General features: G+C 43.3%; 1 protein-coding gene across 1 annotated transcript in view; it reads left to right on the top strand.

Moving 5' to 3' along the window:
• Positions 1 to 22,392, top strand: part of VIPAS39 (VPS33B interacting protein, apical-basolateral polarity regulator, spe-39 homolog) — a 28,386-nt gene extending 5,994 nt beyond the window's left edge. The window contains exons 9-20 of the mRNA XM_089660598.1: positions 523 to 556; positions 2,595 to 2,697; positions 5,096 to 5,123; positions 5,197 to 5,273; positions 7,873 to 7,948; positions 11,069 to 11,200; positions 11,309 to 11,350; positions 11,438 to 11,527; positions 17,743 to 17,829; positions 17,926 to 18,015; positions 20,630 to 20,734; positions 22,292 to 22,392. Of these exons, the coding sequence (XP_089516724.1) occupies positions 523 to 556; positions 2,595 to 2,697; positions 5,096 to 5,123; positions 5,197 to 5,273; positions 7,873 to 7,948; positions 11,069 to 11,200; positions 11,309 to 11,350; positions 11,438 to 11,527; positions 17,743 to 17,829; positions 17,926 to 18,015; positions 20,630 to 20,734; positions 22,292 to 22,312 (885 nt within the window). The 3' untranslated portion in view covers positions 22,313 to 22,392. The remainder of the gene's footprint in view (positions 1 to 522; positions 557 to 2,594; positions 2,698 to 5,095; positions 5,124 to 5,196; positions 5,274 to 7,872; positions 7,949 to 11,068; positions 11,201 to 11,308; positions 11,351 to 11,437; positions 11,528 to 17,742; positions 17,830 to 17,925; positions 18,016 to 20,629; positions 20,735 to 22,291) is intronic.
• The last annotated feature ends 3,262 nt before the right edge of the window (positions 22,393 to 25,654 follow it).

Here is a 25,654-nt window from a genome sequence, read left to right as displayed (position 1 = left end):
GTCATTCTGTGAATGAGTGCCTACAAGTCCCAGCAGCCTTAGCGGCTGTCAGCTTGTAGTTTTCAATGAACTACTACGGCGCTGTGGTAGTTCATTGAAGGTTCCTGTCAGTATATGGAAAGCATTGCAGCAGCAATCAGTAGATCGCTGATGCCATGCAGGTCTCCTGCAGACCTGTCAGAATATCTGCTTGCCTGTACGGGATGTACAGCAAGCAGATATTCTGACAGGTCTGCAGGAGACCTGCATGGCACTAGCGATCTACTGATCGCTGGTGCAATGCTTTCCAGGCACCTTTGGACAATAATAATAAATGCACATTTTTTTTTACCTGAAAAAAAATGTGCATTTATTATTTTTGACAAAAAAGGTGAACTTATTCTTTACGTTTAAATCGGCTCAATACATTTCAGGGGCATCAGTGCAAAAAGGTGTGGAGAAGCTTACAGTCTTTCTTTCTGTGTCATCCTTCACTTTGCCCCCCCTGGTTGGTCACTGTCATGTTTCATTTCATATTTGCAGGTTTTAATATTCCTGAAAAAGACCTTACATTCAGGTAAGTGGCCATAATGAGGTGGGTGTCCCCTAACAATTTGTGTCATGTCTATCCTGTAGTCAGTTGGATGATGAAGGCTGTGTGTGATTTAGCAGTATTCCGGCTCTGAGTGTCTTTGTGGCGTCTTGTTCAGGGATTAGTCGGAGTTGCGGCTAACACGTTCTCCCCCCATTTACAGAAGTGGTCATTGTTGGCCATAATTCCCAACTTGAGGACCCCAGATATAACCAGCCTGAGCACCCCAAATATACCAAGAAATCCACAATGTGTGTCCAGGAAGCACTGCAGCTGTAATAAAGTCAGCGTCTGCTCCATGTACCTCCATGTATTAGTAATTCAGGCCCTATGCTTGTCTTGGTTTTTGTAGATGGAGCTGCACTGCCAGGAAATGTAATTCACTTAGCTGTAGGCAGAACATCATAGGCAGAACATCAGTGTGGGGTGTGCTGATGACTGTTCCCAAGCCAGCAGCTGAGCAAGGGGGTCCATAACTTTGCCAGCTAAAAAGCTGTGGCACTGATTTTAAAGCAGCCTGATTTTTCACTAAAAACCCCACCAACCTGTGGGAGGAGCGAAGTGGGCACATGGGCAGGATTGGAGAGTTCCAGGTGATGATGTACCCCCCTCCAGCAATGTACAATGTGTGCCAACCCTTTTAACTGTCACTTTTGCTGGACGGCTTGGCGCACATATAAATGTGGAGAAAATCTAAAAAAAGGCGTGTGTAATTAAAGGAGAAGTACAGCCAAAGCTTGTTTAGCTGTACTTCTGTGGATAACAGGAGTGCAGTTCATTCTGCAGTCCTGTGACCTGCTTTCAGCCGATGGCGGGCTAAAGTCTGCGGTCGGCTGACATCACTCACCCTGTCCAGGCTGGGGAAAGATCCCAATTTTAAAGTTGGGATCCACCCAGATCCCAAGATCGCCACCTGGCTCAGCCTTTCAGCAATCCACTGAGAGCCTGAGCCATCCGCTCCCTCCTCCTCCACAGCTCAGTACTCCAGTGAGCATGTGGGGGGGCAGAGAGGCGAACACTGACAGTCCTGGCTCTCTGCTTCGAGAGAACTGAGCGATCAGCAGTGTCTGATCGCTCAGTTCTCACCTTTTAGAACCGGCAGGGGACAAATGCAGCATTGGATCGATCCTGCATCCACCTAGGTGAGTATAATTTGAAAAGAAAAAATTGTCCTAAATCTTTTTTTAAAGACAAGAATTAATTTTGTGAAAACTATTATCACATAAGCTGGCCTTTTGGTCGTTGTGCAGCCTCTGGACCCCAAGAGACTGTAATGAAAGTATTGATTTGCAATAGCAGGACCTGTACTTATGTTACAAGTCCCTCACTGTTCTCTGCAGTATTTTTCTATTTTTACCATCTCCATCCAAACCTGCAGTTGCTGACCATCATGTCTGCAGTTTCTGACAGTCCTTTCTAGCATTACATATATTCAACATTGTGTGCGCCCTTTGGTGATGTCCGGGGCCACATATACAACCCTCTATATTGTGTGATAAGTTGACAGCCACTGCCCTAAGTAGCTAGTTGCGTACAATTAAACATAGGTCAGAACATGTAGAGGACTGTGGGCCAAAGTGCTAACATATATTGCAACAAGTACTGCATCATATATGTATTGAATGTCCCAAGTTTTCTTAGAGTAACCTGTATGACCTAAAGACTGTGCCTCCCCAGGTAACTACACAGGTGAGCGTCAATCAGGGGCGGACTGATCATTTGAGCACTTGGGCACTGCCCGAGGGCCCGGGGTCAGTAGGGGGCCCCATGAGATGCCTCTGGTACCTTTCATAGGCTTTTTTGGGTGTGGTTTGAGTGTGGACAAGGACACAAGGGCCCCATGATCCCCTATTGCCTGGGGGCCCCATGAGTTGTCAGTCTTCCCCTGGCGTCAATGCAGCATGAAATGATGGAAACAATAACATCATTGTGTATTGTGTATCCATCTTCTTGGTCAGGCTATCTGGCAGCATTGTGGTGGTCTATGGCTGTGTACTGATGTCATTGTTTGTTCTACTAACAGAGATTCTATTCCGGGAGCTGAAGGAGAGACAAGAGGCACTACAACATTTTATTCATTTCCTGAAGGAGACTGAAGACCAGCAGCTGCTCTTGGAGCTCCTCAGGTAGGTTGTGTTGGTGGTCTTTCGCTATCCAGCCTGACATTACAGTTTGTAGAGGGAATGGGCAACAATTACATAGTTACTTAGTTAGTTTGGCTGAAAAAAGACAAAAGTCCATCTAGTTCAACCATAAAAAAAAAAAATTCCTTTCTGATCCCTTAAGAGGCAATCGGATATTCCCTGGATCAGCTTTACCTATAAATGTTATATTCTGTGTATCCAAGTAATAATCCAGGCCTTTTTTAAAGCAATCCACTGAGCTGGCCAGAACCAACTCTTGAGGGAGTCTATTCCACATTTTCACAGCTATCACTGTGAAGAAACCTTTCTGTGTTTGGAGATTAAATTTATTTTCCTCCAGATGTAAAGAGTGCCCCCTTGTCCTCTGTGATGACCTCAGGGGGAATAGCTCTACACCGAGTTCACTATATGAGCCACTGATGTATTTATACATGGAGATCATATCCCCCCTTATATATTATACATGGAGATCATATCCCCCCCTTATGTATTATACATGGAGATCATATCCCCCTTATGTATTATATATGGTGATCATATCCCCCTTATGTATTATACATGGAGATCATATCCCCCCTTATGTATTATACATGGAGATCATATCCCCCCTTATGTATTATACATGGAGATCATATCCCCCCTTATGTATTATACATGGAGATCATATCCCCCCTTATGTATTATACATGGAGATCATATCCCCCTTATGTATTATACATGGAGATCATACCCCCCCTTACGTATTATACATGGAGATCATATCCCCCCTTACGTATTATACATGGAGATCATATCCCCCCCTTATGTATTATACATGGAGATCATATCCCCCCTTATGTATTATACATGGTGATCATATCCCCCCTTATGTATTATACATGGAGATCATATCCCCCCCCTTATGTATTATACATGGTGATCATATCCCCCCTTATGTATTATACATGGAGATCATACCCCCCCTTATGTATTATACATGGAGATCATACCCCCCCTTATGTATTATACATGGAGATCATATCCCCCCCTTATGTATTATACATGGAGATCCTATCCCCCCTTATGTATTATACATGGTGATCACATCCCCCTTATGTATTATACATGGTGATCACATCCCCCTTATGTATTATACATGGAGATCATATCCCCCCTTATGTATTATACATGGAGATCATATCCCCCCCTATGTATTATACATGGTGATCATATCCCCCCTTATGTATTATACATGGAGATCATACCCCCCCTTATGTATTATACATGGTGATCATATCCCCCCCCTTATGTATTATACATGGAGATCATATCCCCCCTTATGTATTATACATGGAGATCATATCCCCCCCTATGTATTATACATGGTGATCATATCCCCCCTTATGTATTATACATGGAGATCATATCCCCCCTTAATCTCCTCTTCTTAAAAGAGAATAAATTCAGTTCCTCTAATCTTTCCTCATAGCTGAGCTCCTCCATGCCTCTTTGCAGTTTGGTTGCCCTTCTCTGTACTTTCTCCAGTTCCCCAATGTTCTTTTTGTGAATTGGTGCCCAAAACCAAACTGCATATTCCAGATGAGGTATTACTAATGATTTGTACCCGGGGGGAAATGATATCTCTCTCTCTGGAGTCTATACCTCTCCTAATACAAGAGAGGATTTTCTCGCTTTAGAACCCGCAGCTTGGCATTGGATGCCATTATTAAGCTTGTGATCTACCAGAACCCCCAGATCCTTCTCCACCATTGACCCCCCCCCCCAGTTGTACCCCCCCCCTAGTATGTATGATGCATGCATATTCTTACCCCTCAAGTGCAGATCCTTACATTTATCAACATTAAACCTCATTTGCCACATAGTTGCCCAATTACACAGAACATTGAGGTCGGCTTGTAAGTTGGAGACATCCTGTAATTACTGACTAATAATAGAAATATAAACCTCACCATGTGTTATCAGTCAGTGTATATAATGCTGCAAGCCTCTGGCCACTGTTCATCGTGCTGCTTTTTAATGTGTTCTGTAGTCAGCTGGGTGAGATCCCGTCTGTCTAGAGAAAGACTAAACAACCCTCAAGCCCTAGGGGACCCCCAGCACTTAACAAAAACAACATAAATAAAATAAAACCTAACCTTCCCTTTCTCCATCCAAAATGAGGAAAAAAAGTTCTAGCTTTAGCTGTACTTTAATCCCTGATAAAGGGGGCCACTTGGACCCCTGAATGGCTGTTTTTACACATTTACAATAACAAATAGACTTAATCTGGACTATCGGCCATACTTTGGTGATCTTTTTCTTTACAATTTCCTGGACAAACAGCAATGGGTTTTTTGTGTTTTTATTTGCTGTCTTACTTGAAGCCTGTTATATTTTTCAGGTACCTGGAATGGACGGAAGAGCTAGCAGTGAGTATCCATGGTTGACCGGAGTGTTGCCGTTTATTCCTTCCTATTCTCAGAGAGGGTTGTCTCTCCACAGCTTTGTAAATATCGGGAACACTTGAACATTGCGGATGCCGAGCAGCGTAGAGACTTCCTAAAGAGTAAATGTCTCAGGTGAGTCTCGGTGATCATCCCTGATGATGTCAGTACTGACACAAGAGGTTTTGTGCTGTTGCCTGTTTTGCATATTAAATTATTCTATTTTGCAATAAAAAAGAATTTCCAATTTGTAGAATTGGAGGCTGACTGTGTACACGGTTTGCTTGTACATGTTGTTTGGCTTAAAAGAATAAGTTCACCTTTAAAAAGAAAAAAAATATATGCAGCTTTTTTTGCAGATAAAAAAAAAATGTGTATTTCTTCTTCTTTGTCTAATGAACCTGAAGAGCATTGAACCTGTAATGATCAGATCGTGGGTGCAATGTCAGGCTCCTGCAAACTTTCAAGATAGCTGTCTGCCTGTACCTCATATGGGCAGGCAGTTACCTAGGAGCAGGAAGATCAATGGATTACGAGAGCGCTCACTGGCACCCTCACAGTTCATTGAGAACTACAAGCCATCTGCTGCAATGTATGACGGTACTTGTAGGCATTAATTCACAGGAAACTGTGAATGAATGACGCAGCCATGTGGGTGGAGCCACGCATGGCTGTGTTTTCTTTTTTGTTTTGTTTTTTGTTTTTTTTTTGGGGGGGGGGGGTTCCAAATTGCTGCAGATGCTGAAACAGGTTACAAGGTGCAAAAGTTAACTTCTCCTTTACATTGATCATCCCTCTGCATTTCATGCCTTGTGAAGGCCTTTTCCTGTGTACCGAAAGCTAGTGGGTGTCTCTGTCCACCAGACAGACTCCACCTGTACCTGATATATTAAAATAAAGTGAATTTTTGTTTTTGCTGTGTATCCTACTAAAGCTCCAATGAGTGTAAAAACCACCCAACAAAATGTGATAGTAATAGTGATTTAGTGAGGACTAAGTGTCCGGTGATTATCTGCTCCTGTCCTAATTAATCTTGCTGGCTCTGGAATGTGCGCGCACATAAAGAAACTCACACTGACACACGCTAGGTCTGTGAAAACTTCTTCTAATTTATTGGAATGAAAACGTGAGTTTATATATGCGAGATGATGCAAAAGTCACGTGAGAATAGCATTAGCATTATATTAGTCTTTTGATTGGTCATTTCCACACGATCTCCTCCGAGGTCTTATCTCTAAAAATAAATATTCCTTTCTTCTCAAGTTCACTCGATGGGAGGGGTTGCTGAGCAGACATTTCTTGAGCAAGGATTTCTTAAAGTACCACAAAGCCAAGCAGGCAAAAAATACACACACAATAAATAAATATATATATATATATATATATATATATATATATATATATATTCATACAAAACATTTAGAAATATAAAAAGTATGAAATATGTATAGAAAAATGTATATATTCAACAGGAAACCAAATAGGCATTTTACCATATCCATCACAATAGCAATACAGCACTTCTCTCTAATCACCATTACATAATGCTTTTAACCAGTACATGCCCGGCCAATAGCCAAAAGGCGGCTGGCAAAATGTACTGCATTTCCGGGTTGGACGCCAAATGGCGTCCTCCCGCACATGCGCAGTTTGCGCTCCTGCAGAGCCACACTTCATTCATGCCATCCATTGTATACTACTGTCTAGCTGTGAATGGTCACAGCTAAGCACAAAAAAAAAAAAAAAAGCCCTGAATGAGTTGATGTCATTCAGGTAAATGCTTGCTTTTATAGCAAAGTAATTCTTTGCTATAATCAAATTGTGTAAAAAAAAAAATAAAAAAATACTGATCACTTCCCCAAAGTAATACAATGTTACTATGGTAACCTTGTACTACTTTGGACATAGTGAAATATGAAAGAAAAAATCTTAAAAAAAAGAAATAAATGTAATAAAAAATTAAAAATAATAAAAAAAAAAAAAAAAAAAAATATATATATATTTTTTCATACTGTCATTAGTCAGTGTCCCTGATCATCGCCATGCCAGTTATATGAAGACGCTGTACTGCACTGGTGACAGTATGTAAAAAAAAAATAGTGAAAATAATTTTTTGCATTTTTTCATTTTCCAAAAAATTATGACAAAAAAATACAATTTCAAAAAACTCGCCATGCCTTTTATGAAGTACGTCGGACTGTCTACTCTGCAAAAAGGGGTCATTTGGGGGATATCTGTACTATTCTGACATTCTTGGACCTCAAGAAATTAGATTGGCCGTCAGTACTTCAGGATTGATCAATATTCAGATCTATACCATAGTTTGTGAACTCTATAACTTTCCTACAATCTAAAAAATACATCCTAATTTGGGTTATTTTCACCAAAGACATGTAGCAGAATACATCTCGGCCTAAATTTATGAAGAACAATTATTTATTTGCAAACTTTTATAACAGAAACAAAGAAAAACATGTTTTTTTTTTTTCAATTTTAAACACTACTTGGCTAACCAGGTATCCATTTGTGCATAAAATGTATATATCAGGGGTAGGCAACCTTTGAACCCCATCTGTGGTGAATTTACAAATTGAGTTTTTGTTGTATTTTTGTTTTGTGTTATTTTATTGTATTTTTGTAATTTAATCACAATTCTGAAACATCAATTTTGACACAACTTTTTAATGTGCATGCATGTCCATGACACTCACCTGTGTCTGTTGTTCCCCCTCAGCCTGCCCTTCTCCCAGGACGATGCAGCCCTTGTACAGGACCATTATACCCTGCTGGAAAGACAGATCATCATTGAGGTCAGGATTGTTTACTGGGCTTTGTGTGGGCACCTGGCATGTGTTCCATGTCTGAGTGGACCTGTCTAGTGCTGTGGGCCTACATATGTTTTGCCATGTGTGTCCAGCTTTTCACCAAAAGATACCTCCCATATATAATGTGGAATGTCAGCGTGTTTGTAGAAGCAGGCTTAGACAAACATGGAGTGCGCTGCTTTCAGCCCAAAGGCCAGGTCACTCTCTCCTGAAGACCTGAGTTCTAGACCCGGCAGGAGTTTGACCTATGCCCCATAAATGATGAGAGAGTCTAGGATGGAGAACAAGCCAGCTGCACTTCAGGAAAATTAAAACACTACAAACTTTATTGTTCCAGACAAACAAGCGAAGGGTCCCTGCCTGAGACTTTCCTGCTGACGCATAGCAACCAAAAAGCTGGGCCTAATTGCAGACCTACAATTAAAACGGAGCTCCACCCAAAAGGGGAAGTTCCGCTTTAAGCCTTTGTTCCCCGCTCCCCATTAAGGATTGGCACCTTTGGGGAGCGGGTGCTCGAATTTGACAGGTACCCGCTCTCACTTCCACTGTGATCGCCTGGGCGATCGGACGCGGAATTTGTCATCATCCCTCCATCCCCGTAGTCTTCTGGGACACGTGACAGGTCCCAGGAGACTACAGGACCATTCACAAAGTGTAGCGCTGCTCGGGCATGCGCAGTGGGCACCCGGCTGTGAAGCCGCAAGCTGTCACAGCTGGGTGCCCACACGGAAGATGCCGGCGCCAGGGAGAGAAGGCGGCTGGTGAAACTAGAGGCGGGGAGGACACCGCTGGACCAAGGGACAGGTAAGTTTCTGTATTTTAAAAGTCAGCAGCTACAGTTTTTGTAGCTGCTGACTTTTATTTCTTTTTTTTCAGGTGGAACTCCGGCTTTAACCACTTGAGTAGAGGCCTGTATTACCCCTTCATTATTAGCCCCTTTTTCAGTTTACAATGCTGTGATAATTTGAGTGACCGTTCGTCATGCAACACTGTACCCAAACAAATGTTTTATCAAGTTTAAAAGGCAGAGCTTCCTTTTTGGTAGGATTTATTAACCACTTCCAGTCCGGACACTTTCACCCCCTTCCTGACCAGGGCAATTTTCAGCTTTCAGCGCTATCACACTTTGAATGACAATTGCACGGTCATGCAACACTGTAGCCATATGAATTTTTAGCATTTTTTTGAGACAGATAAAGCTTTTTTTTGGTGGTGTTTATTCACCACTGGGATTTTTATTTTTTTTGCTATGTAAATTAAAAAGTCCAAAAATTTTGAAAAAAAAGTGTTTTTCTTATAAAATTTAGCAAATAAAAAATTTCATCATAAATCTTGGCCAAAATTTATTCAGTTATATTTTTAGTAAAAAAAAAATAAGCCAAATTAGTTTATAACCAAAAATTATAATTTTTAAACTTTTTTTTACATTTTTTTTATATTATTTATTATTTTTTTTACATACTGTCACCCTAGCAGTACAGTGTCACCATGGTGACACTGTACTACTTGTGGGGGGTAATGAAGATTTATATTTTTTTTTACATTTTTGCATTATTGCAGCCATTGAGAACTACTGAGTGAGCTGTGATTGGTCACAGCTTGTCACATGGTACAAGGCTGTTGTGAATAGCCCTGTACCATGTGACCTCTGTGATCATTCACAGATTTCACACGTAGTAAGCAATGATGTCACAAGTGACATCTTGCTTACTACTCTGCATGTGATCTCTGATTGGCTAATTAGCTATCACATGATCGGGACCTCGCACGGAGGCCCCGTCCGATTTTCAGTGTTTCACTGTGTCTGAAAGGACACAGCGGGCACCGGATCGCGCACAAGCAGGGGGCCGGGAAAGCCGTTTATAAACGGCAACCCGCCCCTGCACTGCCACCATCTGGCCGTTTTTATACAACGGCCGGACAGGAGGTGGTTAAGCACTATTTGTTATGTTTACTATATAGAGGAAAAAAAAACAAAAAACATTTTGACAAAAAAAAAAAAATCTTTCCCTTATTTTCTATTTTGAAATATACAAAATTTTGTTAGGGTAGTTCAAACTCTCCAGAAATGATTCCTATTTTTTTTTTTTTTTTTTTGGAATGTAGACATTCCACAATGATCCCATTTTTTTTGTTTGCCACAATTGTTTGTTGTAGCAGTACCTACTACAGTGATTTACAGCTTCCACAGCTATGACACACGTGTACTTACATTGGGCAAGCTGGACCAATGTTACATAGTTAATCTGGCTGAAAAAAGTCCATCCAATTCAACCATTTAAAAAAAAAAAAAAAAATGTAACTATGTAAAAATGTACATGGCTAAACTTTATCTTTTAAGCCCAACATTTGTAGGTGAAATGCGTCAGTAAAGGAGTTCCCCGGCAAGGGACTGTTTGCTTGTTTGTCCATAACAAAGTTGCCAGCATTTGAACTTTCTTGGAGAGCGACCAGCTTTTTCTCCTTCCCAGACTCACATTTGTAGAAGCAGTTGGCAGAGTGGGAGATACTTTTGGACCAGGTGTGGACTGACAACTCATGGGGCCCCCGGGCAATAAGGGATCATGGGGCCCCTGTGTCCTTGCCCAAACTCAAAAAAGCCTATGAAAAAGGTACCAGGGGCATCTCATGGGGCCCCCTACTGACCCTGGGCCCTCGGGCAGTGCCCGAGTTTCCAAATGGTCAGTCTGCTCCGGTTTTGAACCTTTCTTCACCATGGTTGATTTCCTCAGTGAGGGTTCTAATTAATGAATCTCCTTATTTCTCAGACTAGTGCAGGCCATAAACGGGTCGTTTATCGGCCGCACGAAAAATCGGCCGATATTCACGCCGTTTGTGGGGCAGCCCGTCGGCCGTTTTACGCGGATCTTCTCATTTATTTTTATCGGTCATGCTGGAAAATCCAAGAAAAACGTCCGTTTTTTTCGTGGACATTGGTGGCGGCAACGGCACCGACTGATTTTTCGTTTATCGGCTGACAATTTGGCCGATAAACGGTCTGTCTATGGCCTGCATAGTTCTTGGTTGGTGGTACAAGTCATGTATTAAGAGGGGGGGGGGGGGGGGGAGTTTCTATTGTCTCTCTGACCCCTCTGTGGATTTCAGGTCAATGATAAACACTTGGAGTCCTCAGGACAGGACATCTTCCGTAGGCACCCCAGGAAGGCCTCTCTGCTCTTCATGCCGCTGGTCACCACCCTGTTCTACTCCTGTATCTACCACTACACAGAAAGTGAGGTGAGCAGCGGGGGAAGGACGTGGTGAGAGGCGGGGGGGGGGTGTACATTGTGATGTATGGGGAGAGAGTCTTCAAAGTTCACTAATCCGATATTTCTCTCCACACAGGGAACCTTCAGCAGTCCTACTAATCTCCGGAAGACCTTTAAGGTGACAGATGAGGCTTTGTGTGTCTGTTTGGACATAGAAGTGCCATGCACTCAGTAATTTGCCGACATACTTATGACTCCGTTACAGATCCCAGAGAAGCTGTACATTCTCACAGCACTGGCCGCCCGTGCGAAGCTGCGAGCGTGGAATGATGTTGATGCTCTTTTCACCACTAAGGTCTGTGCCAATCCCAGCATGCCTTTCTTTGTCTGCCACCTACAGAACTATTACTTCATACGTCTTTGACAAAAGGTTGAAAAAAAATGAAGGATTCAGAAAGCAGTCAGCCCAGTCTAGGAACCAGCAAACATTCAGCTGAGGGACATCTACTGATGAGAAAAGCTTTAGAAACACGAGGTATTTCCCTGGTCCTTCATAGAACTCTAGGCTGCAGGGAATCATCCACAGCAAGAGAGACCAGTTTGTGATGTTGGCCCATGGGCTGGCATGGATAGGATGGTAATAGGATAAAGGAAAAATAAGCGAACGCTACCTGCAAATAAAACAGCTGCTGGCACACCAAAAGGCAACCAAATAGAACCTTCCAAAGAGTATTTCAATATAAAGGTGCAGCGCAAAGACATAATGTGCAAAATAATGCGTATTAACCACTTGAGCTCCAGAGGATTTACCCCCCTTAATGACCAGGCCTCTTTTTGCTACTCGGCGCTGCACTAATTCAACTGATAATTGCGCGGTCATGCAATGCTGCACCCAAACAAAATTTGCGTCCTTTTTTTCACACAAATAGAGCTTTCTTTCGGTGTAATTTGATCATCTGTGCGCTTTTTATTTTTCACGCTATAAACAAAGGCCAAAAATTTTGAAGAAAAACAATATTTTTTATTTTCAGCTATAAAAAATATATAGTAAACTCAAAGTTGGTTATAAATTTAGGCCAAAATGTATTCTGCTCCATGTTTTTGGTAAAAAAAATCCCAATAAGTGTATATTGCTTTGTGTGGCGTTATAGCGTCTACAAACTATGGTATAGATACTGCAATTTACGCCATTTTTCTGCTATACAGCACTGCGCTAGTTTAACGGACAATTGCGCGGTCATGCAATATGGTACATAAATGAAATTTACATCTTTTTTTTCCCCACAAATTGAGCTTTCTTTCGGCGGTATTTGATCGCCTATGCAGTTTTTATTTTTTGCGCTATAAAAAAAAAAGGCTGACAATTTTGAGAAAAAAAAAAACAATATTTTGGACTTTTTGCTATAAAACACGTCCAGTAAAAAAAAAATGCAAAAATCAAATTTAGTCATAAATTTCTGCCAAAATGTATTCTGCGACATGTCTTTGCTAAAAAAAAAAACCAATACGTGTAAATTAATTGGTTTACGTGAAAGTTATAGCGTTTACAAATGGCAGGAAAGATACTGGGATTTTTAGGGTTTTTTTATACTAATTATGGCGGCGATCAGGGACTTATGGCAGCGACCAGCGACTTATGGCGAGACTGCGGCGGACATTCTGACATTGGGGGGTACTGACTTGGGGTCACTGACATCCCCAAAAACACTAATACAGTGATCAGTGCAAAAAAAAAAAAACTGGCACTGGGGAGGAAGGGGTTGTTTATTTTGCAGGGAAGGGTTATAGGAATGAGGGGAGTGTTTTACTAGGGGGCGGGGTGTGTGCTGGGCGGGACAAGGCTGATCAAGAAAGAGAAACTGTTCTTTCTCGATCAGCTCATCCTCGTGCTGACAGGGAAGTGACAGCTGTGCTGTCTGTCACTGTTTGCCGCCGATCGCCGGGACATAGCCGCTAAGAAGCGGCTGTGACCCGGCGACTGACATCTGTGGCGGTGATCCGCGGGACAGCCAGGGCGGCGGCGCGCCTCGCGCGCGCCCCCTATTTGTTTACAAAACACACGTTTTAAAACGTGGTTTTGCCTGCGAGTGCCGCCCTGCCGACGTATATGTACAGTGGCTGGGCGGCATGTAGTTAAATAACATAAATCACATAAAGTGCAAAATTAGGTGCAAAAAATGAGATGTCACCAAATGGTGAGCGTGGTGAATAAATGTCCCAAACAAAACAGCCCACGTGAGGATCTAGTACAGCAATGGGCAAACTACGGCCCGGCGGACCTTTTAATCCGGCCCGCGGAGCGTGATACTGTCAGGATGGCTGTCAGGATGTGTGTAGGCGGGGCAGCGTGACGAACGCGAGGGGAGCTAGGCTCCTCTCACAGTCCGCCCTGAAGACCGGTGTAGCATGAAAATCTGTCTCCTATAAGGATCTGTCCCCCTCGACGTATCTGCGCATGTGCCGGAGATCGCCGATCGGCTGCTAATGCCTGAAACTGGCACATGCGCAGATACGTCGAGGGGGACAGATCCTCATAGGAGACAAATTTTCATGCTACACCAGAACGGCGCGGGAACACGGCGAGAGGAACGCGCGGAGCAAAGGTAAGTGAATTGACACAGGGGGGACTTAATATGGGGGATGAATTACTATAGGGGGGATGAATTACTATATGGGGGATGAATTACTATATGGGGGATTAATTCCTATGCTTACTATGGGGGAATATTACTATACTTACTATGGATGACACATACACATCATTCATCTACTCTTGGTCCGGCCCCCGGGTCCAATATATGAACCCATTGCGGCCCTCAAGTCAAAAAGTTTGCCCACCCCTGATCTAGTACGATCTCAATACTTGTGCGTGGAAATCTGGTCCAGGGTGGCAGATGATAAATCCAATTTTAATAAATTGCGCACTCACCAGAAGTGCGTAAATACACGCATTTGAGATATAGCCTGTCTCATCAGGTATCAATCAGGTCATCTGCTCCCAGGTCAGGTCAAGTTCTTACACCTTCTGATAACATCTGAAAGGGTGCTCAGGGGTCCTTGAAGTGTATCACCATCTGGGGTCACCTTTAAAGCAGGGTCTGCAAATGACGGCACTCACAAGTAGAGCCAAATAAGGGACACCACATAGCGTGATACATATGTTATTCGGATGGCCACCAGCGGTGGCTAGACGTCCAGTTGCTGTAGCCCCCCTGACACGTTTCGTGCTATGCACGTACTCATAGGGTGCAGGATGGTAATAAACACAATTAAAAAACGCATTTAAATTGGATAGTGAACAAAGCAGCAAACACACTAAGAGGATATCATCTCTAAATACCAAATCTAAATAAATATCTGATGTTGCGCTAAAGTGCAATCAAAGTAATATACATATTATGCACAAACAATACATAAGGCTAGGTTCACATCTGTGCGGGTGGTGCGGCTGCGGATCCGCACGAAAACCCGCACAGAGGAATGCGGACCCGCGGACGGGCACCATTAATTCTAATGGCACGCCGCCCACACTGGAAAACCCAACTGTACTGGTAACCGAGGTTCCTGTGTGGGCTGCGTTTTCAGAAGTTCAGGGACTTCTTTTCTGCATGTCACGGGGCACGGGAGTCCATTCAAATGAATGGGCTCTGGTGCCCATGCAAAACACGGCCTACAAGGCCGCATATATGTGAACCGGGGGTAAATATACAAATGTGAACTGTGAATAAAGTGCTCAATGGTAAACCAGTACCAAAAATTAAAGTGCACCAGTTTTAGTAAATCTCCATTGTCCTCACACATCGCTTTACTGAGGCCAGTGTGCGTTGTCCAATGATTGTTCATTAAAAAAATATAAATATTGTCCATATCTCTATCTCATCCCAACCAAGAACCCGCTGCCTCCCCCCTTGTTGCTGGGCACATGACTTCATCTAATACCATCCTATCCATATCTAAATAAATATCTGGTGTTGCGCTAAAGTGCAATCAAAGTAATATACATATTATGCACAAACAATACATACATACAAAAATATACAAATGTGAACAATGAATAAAGTTCTCAATGGTAAACCAGTACCAAAGTGCAAAATAATTGGCATATACAGGTGAAACTCAAAAAATTTGAATATCGTGCAAAAGTTCATTTATTTCAGTAATGCAACTTAAAAGGTGAAACTAATATATGAGATAGACTCATTACATGCAAAGCAAGATAGTTCAAGCTGTGATTTGTCATCATTGTGATGATTATGGCTTACAGCTCATGAAAACCCCAAATCCACAATCTCAGAAAATGAGAATATTCCATGCAATCAATAAAACAAGGATTGTACATAGAACAATATTGGACCTCTGAAAAGTATAAGCATGCATATGTACTCAGCACTTGGTTTGGGCCCCTTTTGCAGCAATTACTGCCTCAATGCAGCGTGGCATGGAAGCTATCAGCCTGTGGCACTGCTGAGGTGTTATGGAAGACCAGGATGCTTCAATAGCGGCCTTCAGCTCTTCTGCATTGTTTGGTCTCATATCTCTCATCTTTCTCTTAGCAATGCCCCATAGATTCTCTATGGGGTTCTGGTCAGTTGAGTTTGCTGGCCAATCATGCACAGTAATCCCACGGTCATTGAACCAGGTTTTGGTGCTTTTGGCAGTGTGGGAGGTGCCAAGTCCTGCTGGAAAATGAAGTCAGCATCCCCATAAAGCTCGTCTGTGAAAGGAAGCATGAAGTGCTCCAAAATCTCCTGGTAGGCGGCTGCGTTGACCCTGGACTTAATGAAGCACAGTGGACTAACACCAGCAGATGACATGGCTCCCCAAATCAACACAGACTGTGGAAACTTCACACTGGACTTCAAGCATCTTGCAGTGTGTGCCTCTCCATTCTTCCTCCATACTCGGGGTCCTTGGGCCTCTCCATTCTTCCTCCATACTCGGGGTCCTTGTGCCTCTCCATTCTTCCTCCATACTCGGGGTCCTTGTGCCTCTCCATTCTTCTTCCATACTCGGGGTCCTTGTGCCTCTCCCTTCTTCCTCCATACTCGGGGTCCTTGGTTTCCAAATGAGATGCAAAAGTTGCTCTCATCAGAAAAGAGGACGTTGGACCACTGAGCAACAGACCAGGTCTGTTTTTCTTTAGCCCAGGTAAGACACTTCTGACGTTGTTTGTTGTTCAGGAGTGGCTTGACAAGAGGAATACGACATTTGATGCCCATGTCCAGGATCCATCTGTGTGTGGTGGCTCTTGATGCACTGACTCCAGCCTCAGTCCACTCCTAGTGAAAGTCCCCAACACTTTTGAATGGCCTTTTCCTGACAATCCTCTCCAGGCTGCAGTCATCCCTGCTGCTTGTGTACCTTTTTCTTCCACACTTTTCCCTTCCACATAACTTTCTATTAATGTGCTTTGATACAGCACTTTGGGAACATCCAACTTCTTTTGCAATTACCTTTTTGAGGCTTTCCCTCCTTATGGAGGGTGTCAATGATGGTTTTCTGCACAACTGTCAGGTCAGCAGCCTTTCCCATGATTGTGATTCCCACTGAACCAGACTGAGAGACCATTTAAAGACTCAGGAACCCTTTGCAGGTGTTATGGCTTAATTAGCTGATTAGAGTGGGACACATTGAGCCGAGAATATTCCACCTTTTCACAATATTCTAATTTTCTGAGATTGTGGATTTGGGGTTTTCATGAGCTGTAAGCCATAATCATCACAATGAAGACAAATCACGGCTTGAACTATCTTGCTTTGCATGTAATGAGTCTATCTCATATATTAGTTTCACCTTTTAAGTTGCATTACTGAAATAAATGAACTTTTGCACGATATTCTAATTTTTCAAGTTTCACCTGTATGTGACAGTCCCTATGTGGGTATATAGAACAGTCCCCTTTTGTGATGAATAGTCCCGGCTCTTCGTTCCAACTTCTATAAGCACCAATGTGAACACTGCACCACCGTGATGACAAATTGGAGGCTTACCACATCCTTTGACCCCTTGACTATAGGGGGTCAACATACGCCTTATTACAACACTTCCAATACAGACTCGTGTATCTCAAGCCAGACCACATGGATCATCAAAAGCTCTTCAGACCATCCCGTTCTCATGAAGTTGGCATATATTCATATAAATATAAAAAAAGTGCCTCTCATAGTGAAGATAGTTTGTATACCATTTATGGAAAAAAGAGAAACGCACTTATAAACATCATAAACTTTCAAGCAATCATTAAAATCCGCAAACGGCATAAACGGCAATTCTGACACGATGACGTCACAAGGGAAGCTGGTGCAGCTGTGCATAGTAACCATTCAGCTTCTAGATTTTGTTGTCAAAGTCTAATTGAACAAGATCAAGTTAGAAGCCGATTGGTTACTATGCACAGCTGCACCAGATTCTATGTGCACCACTTTTAGTAAATCTCTCCAAATGTGACATCCAGGTTTGGTTTCTTGCTGGCAGTACCCTTGTGCGATGGATGCTTCCCATGTCTTTTTGTACAGCTCATTCTTTTAACCACATGTTGAACTCTAATGGTGTCCCCTCTTCTTTCCACAGACCTGGCTGGGTTACACCAAGAAGAGAGCGCCGGTTGGCTTTCATCGGGTGGTGGAGATTTTACACAAGAATGGGGCCCCTGTACAGGTGAGTACCAGAGAGTGGAAATACTCCCAGCAGCTGGAGCATTATGCCTCCATTATAGAGGTCACATTTCTGTTATTGTCTTCTCTTGCTGTGCAGATCCTGCAGGAATACATCCGGCTGGTGGAGGATGTGGAAACCAAAATATCACTAGGGACAAAGTACAAGTGCCATGACGTTGTGATCGATGTGAGTAAATAGTGCAAGCAGGAGTACCAGGACTTGTCATTTTATAGATGAACCGGTAGAGGGACTGACACTTCTCCAGCTGAGGGATGGGAATATGTCATTCTCCCAATGCATCCTGCTCAGTGTCCAGTTTGCCAACAGGTGGAAGCTGAAGAGTGTGTGTGGACCAGGGGCGGACTGACAACTCATGGGGCCCCCGGGCAATAGGGGATCATGGGGCCCCTGTGTCCTTGCCCAAACTCAAAAAAGCCTATGAAAAAGGTACCCGGGGCATCTCATGGGGCCCCCTACTGACCCCGGGCCCTTGGGCAGTGCCTGAGTTTCCAAATGGTCAGTCCGCCCCTGGTGTGGACCTGAGTGCTGCACACAGAGATGGCCTATTAGGCACTTGCTTCCTTAGAAAACCCCCTTAAACCCTTCTGTTGATCCAGAGGAAAGCAAAAATCCTTACAAAGCATGGTCCAATAGGGAAAACGTCATTTGTGATCACCTAAAGCACAAGTGTCAAACTTCGGCCCTACAGCTGTTGAGAGACTACAAATCCCATCATGCCTCTGCCTTTGGAAGTGATGCTTTCAACTGTCAGTCCTGCAATGCCTCATGGGATTTGTAGTTCTGCAGCAGCTGGAGGGCCACAGTTTGACACCCCTGACCTAAAGCAATTGGATAATATTTGTACCAACAATTCTATATGCTGTATTTTATATTAATAGTTATGTTTTGTGCAGGGGCGGACTGACCATTTGAAAACTCGGGCAATGCCCGAGGGCCCGGGGTCAGTAGGGGGCCCCATGAGATGCCCCTGGTACCTTTTTCATAGACTTTTTTTGAGTTTGGGCAAGGACACAGGGGCCCCATGATCCCTTATTGCCCGGGAGCCCCATGAGTTGTCAGTCCGCCCCTGGTTTTGTGTATTTAGAAACATATCCAGTCTTTATAGGAAAAGTTCACTTTTTAAAAATAAATAATAAATGCCCATTTTTTTGCAGGTAAAAATAAAAAAAGTGTGCATTTTTTGAGCCTGTAAAGCAGGGGTGTCAAACTGGCGGCCCTTCAGCTGTTGCGAAAGTACAAATCCCATCATGCCTCTACCTTTGGGAGTCATGCTTGTAACTGTCAGTCTTGCAATGTCTCATGGGACTTGTAGTTTGGCAACAGCTGGAGGGCCGCCAGTTTGACACCTGTGCTGTAAAGCATTTCACCAGCGATCAGCAGATCGCTGGTGCCATGCAGATCTCCTGCAGACTGTCAGTGTAATCTGTGTGCTTGTAGGAGCAGACCGTTTTACACTGACAGGAAGACTTGAACTACCACAGCACCCAACAGCGCCATGGTAGTTCATTGAGAACTACAAGCTGACATCCGCAAAGGATGTCAGGATTTGTAGTTTATTCATTCACAGAACTCATGTGAATGAATGATGCAGCCGTGTGGGCAGAGCCCCGCATGGCCGTGCTGTTTTCAGAAAGTGACAGCCAGTACGGGGAACTTCTCCCGGTACTGCTGACAAAGGGAAAGAGGGCAGCAGATGTGGTAATATGTTCCACCCTAAAAATGGGTAGAATATGTAACATGTTCCCAAAGGTGAACGTATCCTTTAAGCTTACAGCTAGCTTCTAAGAGACAGTCTATTACACCTTTTCACAGCTCTTACTGTAAAGAAGCCTTTCCATATATTGAGGTTAAGCCTCTTTTCCTTTAGGCACAGAGTGCCCCCTTGTCAATCCCACTGACCTTAATGTGAACAATTTTGCACCAGGTTTTCTATATATACCATTTATATTTTTATACAGAGTGATCCTTGTGACGGGAGTGACATTTGGGGGTGGGGGGACCCCTGTATCATCTTCCCAAATCCCTCTTATGTCTAAGGAAACCTGTGCCTGTTAGGGGGTACAGGTAAAATGTTCTAATATGGTTGTGGGGGTTGTCCATTGTTCACTGCCATGTGGTTGGTCCCTTGTTCACTGCCATGTGGTTGTTCCATTGTTCACTGCCATGTGCTGCATCCCATTGTTCTGTGTCTTGGTTTGGTGGGGGGTGTTTCCTGCAGCCCTTCCCCTTGCTGGGAGGGCCCGATGAGGTGTTTCCTGTTCCTGGTTGTATTTCCCCGCCCTGTGTATATGTCTTGTGTTTGTGTAAAAATAAAGCAGTTGGCTTCCTGTCTTAAGAAGAGTCTGGTGATGTCTATTTCCTGTATGATCAGCGGTGGTGTCCGGGGATTTGTGTTCGGACAGGGAAGCTGGAGTCTATCGGAGATACCCAAGTGCGGTCTGGGTCCGGTTCTGTTACAATCCTATCCACCTTTAGTAGCCTCTACTCAATGGAGAATATACAGTATATAAGACACTACACTGCCTGTGTGTATGATATCGCCTAGATCTGTCCCCCCCGCTCATTACTCCATTATGGCCTTCACTGAATTCTGGGGTACTTGTTCAGTGTCACCACCATGCCTGCCCTGCGAGGAGTTCTTTCTCTGTGCCGGGATGGAGGTCAGTGGGAGGACACAGTGCTCTGTAATGCAGTATAGGCTCCCCTATTTCTGGGTGCATTGATGATCTGCAAGAAGTAAACAGAAATATGTGGTGACCCTTTTGGTTCTTCCTGGCAGACATACAAAGACTTGAAGGACCGCCAACAATTGATGGTTTATCGCTGCAAGGTGGATCGCGGATCTCCAGAGGAGGACAAAATCGACATGATTCTCAACAACACAGTGAGTAGAGCTACACACAGAACTGAGCTGATGACATGTTTGCTGTAAGCATGCAGGATGGTCTAACTCAGCCTTTCTCAACCAGGGTGCCCAGGACCCTGGGGTGCCTTGAGGTTGTTCAGTGGTGCCTTGAGGTTCTTCAGGGGTGCCTTGGCAAAATTACTAAAAAGTGCCCAAAACTTGTTTACAAGCCAGCGGGTGGAACAAGCCGGCCTTTTAGTTACACAAAGCCACAGGTTTTCATTGTGCACCATTACGACCTTCTAGCCGCCGACATCCTGACAACCAATGACATCATCAGTTGATAAGGAGGATGTCAACTGCCTGCACAGCATCCTAGTTTGACCCTTGCCTGTCCCTTTCCATCAATGCCTCGGGACTGTCTATAATTTTAAAGGGTGGCTCGGGACTGTCCATAATTTTAAAGGGTGCCTCGGGACTGTCCATAATTTTAAAGGGTGGCTCGGGACTGTCCATAATTTTAAAGGGTGGCTCGGGACTGTCCATAATTTTAAAGGGTGGCTCGGGACTGAAAAAAGGTTGAGAAACACTGTTCTAACTATCTTTGCATGGATGCCCAGCAATTAACGGCTGTCAAGATGACAGCCGGGAATTGCCTTGTAGTACACAACAGGAGCAGCTATCAAAATGCAGGCTCTCCTTTGTAAAATGAAATGCAGATAGTCTAAAGGTGTCACTGGAAAATTGCAATGTAACAATGTATTATTACATTGTATTTACTATTTCATCGTGAGCCAGATCTTCCCATCCAACATCAGTACCCCACCTCAAATGGGCACAGGTTCCCACAGATGCTCTAAAATTTTGTGTGGAGGATGCTGAAGTCACAAAGAGTCCAATGTCATATTAATGGCCATGGTTTTGGAACTAGCTGTCCAACAAACACATATAGGTGTGATGATCATAGTTACACAGACTTTTGGCCTTATAGTGTATGTCTTTGGATTAGTATATAATCAGCCTTTCTCAACTGGGGTGCCTTGAGGTTTCTTCAGGGGTGCCTTGGCAAAATGTCTAAAAATTGCCCAAAACTTGTATACAAACCAGCGGGTGGAACAAGCCTGCCTTTTAGTTACACAAAGCCACAGGTTTTCATTGTGCACCATTACCACCTTCTAGCCTCCGGCATCCTTACAACCAATGACATCATCAGTTGATAAGGAGGATGTCAGCTGCCTGCACAGCATCCTAGTTTGACCTTCCCCTGCCCCTCTCCATCAGTTCTGGGGTCACATTAGCTCAGTGATGGAGAAAAATTGAGGGAGAAGAGAAACATTGGCATACTAGTCAGTACCAGTGTGCAAAAGTGCATTTGCTTTGGAAGAATAAATCACCTCTAATGTTGGGTGTCCTACATGTGTGGATGTTGCTGCATTATATACAACTGTTAGAATAGTTTTTTACATTTTAGAATGGGGTGCCTCAGGGACTGTCCATAATTTTAAAAGGTGCCTTGACTGAAAAAATATTGGGAAACACTGGTATATATGACTGGAATCTTTTTCATTGACGCAATTGTCCTTTGTGTGATTACAGCAAATCCGCTGGAAGAATTGAGCGCAGCCGTCCAGGAGCTCCTCCCCCACCCGATGGACCAATAATAAACCTATTAATAAACTTATCTTTATTATTTATAATATGTGTTTGCTGATCTCTTATCTAGTTGGTTTATATCAGATCTTGGCTGTGGCACGAAGACTGTAATCTCAGATGATCTACCTGGTATTGGACTGTGAATCCCCTGATTGGGAAGAGTGGTGGTCTGCTTGTGTATGCTGTCATGGGGTGATTACTTCGGCAGCATGGCGAGCACTGGGCACCACAGTAGATCAAAAACAAATTCTCCTGCGCTCTAGGGCTCAGACAGGTGGCGAACAGATGGAACCAGGCCTGGAGGGATCATCCACCAATGCATAAAGGGCTGTGCGGCTCCAAAACAAGGCTGGGGAAGCCCAATCAACACTGCAGAATGAAATGAAAACGAGAAGCGCACCAACCTTGCGCATTACCTCAGTAACCAAAATTTATTAATTGTAAAAAATATACTCACAAACAGTGAATAAAATCAGGCATGTAAGTCCTCACAGGGACTTGAAGCTAACATGAGTCCCATCAGGGGAGTGGGTGTTCAGTACAGCTGACGCATTTCGAAGGGGGTCCCTTCTTCCTCAGAGCTATATTTTATTCGCTGTTTGTGAGTATATTTTTTACAATTAATAAATTTTGGTTACTGAGGTAATGCGCAAGGTTGGTGCGCTTCTCGTTTTCATTTCATTCTGGAGCACTGGGCACCAACATGTAAACAGATCTTTCCAGTTTCGTCTGGTTTTATTAATGTCTTAAAAACTTCCTAACGAGAAAGGATAGCAGCCATGAGTAGGGGTAAAGCAGGCCATAGATGGGTCGAAAATCGGGCGAAAATTAGTCCGAAAGGATAATCGGCTGATTTTCGGATCGTTAGTGGGTGAATTTGTCGGTCGTTTTTCGTGATTTTGACACACTTCTTTTAATTGGTTATGTTGGGAAAAAAACGTCCGATTTTGCCGATCGGCTGATTTTCACGGCAATGATGGGCAAATCAGCCGATCTTTTTACCGATTTAAAAAAAATGCGCATGAGCTGTGACCTGCAAGAAGAAGGAAAAGAAGAAGATGAAGACAAGGAAAAAGAACAGCTGTATCTATTTGTATCCATTTCGGATACAGATGTTTCTATCCGGATACAAATAGATACAATGTTGCAACCGCAATACTTTTAAATGTCAAAAATAATAGCTGTGTCCCTGCAGAGAGCTCCGCTATTATATTTGGCATTGAAAAGTATAGCAAAGTTGCAACATTGTATCTATTTGTATCCATTTCGGATACAGATATTTCTATTTGGATACAAATAGATATAATGTTGCAACTTTGCTATACTTTTCAATGCCAAATATAATAGCGGAGCTCTCTGCAGGGACACTGCTATTATATTTGCCGGCCATAGACGGGACGAAAATCAGCAAATTTTTTTTTTTTTTTTTTTTTGTTACCAATGGTAACGTCAGCCGATTGAAAGGCCGATTTTTCATTTAAAAAAAAAAAAAAACAGACGGTTTTCACCCCGTCTATGGCCTGCCTAATGGTCACATAAGGATGTACAATTCCGTCACCCGTGTCCAGGGGCGAACTGACCATTTGGAAACTCGGGCACTGCCCGAGGGCCTGGGGTCAGTAGGGGGCCCCATGAGATGCCCCTGGTACCTTTTTCATAGGCTTTTTTGAGTTTGGGCAAGGACACAGGGGCCCATGATCCCCTATTGCCAGGGGGCCCCATGAGTTGTCAGTCCGCCCCTGCCCGTGTCAATAGATTTTGTTGCCTCTTACCACCAAGACAGGAACTGAAGAGAAATCTCACCAGGGGGACACACAGGGGTCCAACCCTTCCCTGTACCATCTAAAACTATACACAGGCATTTACGAATTTAATGAGTTCTCCGGGATGTTTCGTATTGCGAAAAATTCGTAAACCGAAACGCGGTTTCCCATAGGAATGCACTGAAAAACAATTAATCCGTTCCGGAGGTCAGAAAAAAGTAAAAAAAAAAAAAAGTCGCTGTCACTATAGGTCAGTGCTGGTTTTTAAATGTAATTACTGCCTTTTTTTTTTCTTCACTATAGCTCAGAAATTCAGCTGTCACTTCCCCCAGCTAAAAGAAAGTTTCCTTTTAGTTAATTTTACAAAAGAAACAATGTTTCCTTTTACTTTGTTTCCGAAAATAAAAGAAACAATGTTTCCTTTTAGTTTGTTTCCGAGATAAAAGAAACAATGTTTCCTTTAGCTCCGGGGAAAGTGACAGCTAAGGCTCCATGCACAGGGAGCGTTTTAATAACGCTGGTAACGTTAGCTGTGTAAAGTCATGTTAAAAATGTGAGGTTTTTTAGCGTTTTTGCATTAGGGTTTAGCGGCGTTTTGCCGTGGGTTTTTTTTTCTTTTTTGCTCAAAAAAAACATTCAAAAAGGCCGGTTTGCCAGCGTTAGAGCGTTTTTATAGCTAAAAAAACTCTAGAATCCCACTAGTCCTGGGTTTTTTTCCAGCCAAAAACCGCTGATTCCAGTCTGTGTGTATGGACACATAGGATAACATGCTGGGGGGTTTACTGGCTGTAGAAAAAAATCGTCAAAAGCCAAAAACAGCCGCTGTAAAAATGTCCCGTGTGCATGAGGACTAATTCTGTGAGTTATAGTGTAGAAAAAAAAAAAGCTGGCAATTGCATTTAAAAATCGGCACTGACATACACTTCGTATTGCGAAAAAAAACTCATAAACTGAGGCATTATTTTCAATGGATTTTCATTCATAAACCGAAAATGACCTTAACCGAGGCGTTCGTACACCAAGGTACGCCTGTAAATAGGTTTTGGCTTTACATCCAGGAGGACCTCAACAAATGTGGACCATCCACAACTTCTCTTGGTTTGGCCACATGGCAGTCATTAGAACAAACATACTCCCTAGGTTCTTGAATACCATGCAAATGATTCCCGCAGGGATTCCTTCCTTCTTCTCCAGAACTCTTCATGTCCTTCTTAACAAATGCATATGACACATCACTAAACCACACATTAAACAATCCCTTCACATATTTCCTAATAATACAGGGGTGGTAGGTGCACCCAACTTTGTTCCTCATACTGCAAGTCGTTGGCAGAAGATACTTGACTATTTGCCGCTTAACACAAAAAGTCTGGGTGACCTTTAGATAAAAAAAAATATTTGGTGGCAGGGGCGGACTGACAACTCATGAGGCCCTCGGGCAATAGGGGATCATGGGGCCCCTGTGCAGGGGTGGACTGACCATTTGGAAACTCGGGCACTTCCCACCCCTACAGGTCATACCAGGGGCGGACTGACCATTTGG

This window comes from Staurois parvus, unplaced genomic scaffold (assembly GCF_062004578.1).
Source record: "Staurois parvus isolate SC_StPar_1 unplaced genomic scaffold, SC_StPar_1.0 ptg001253l, whole genome shotgun sequence".
Classification (NCBI taxonomy): Eukaryota; Metazoa; Chordata; class Amphibia; order Anura; family Ranidae; genus Staurois; species Staurois parvus.
The sequence above is the reverse complement of the archived record's forward strand: the minus strand, read 5'-3'. Positions and strand labels throughout refer to the sequence as shown.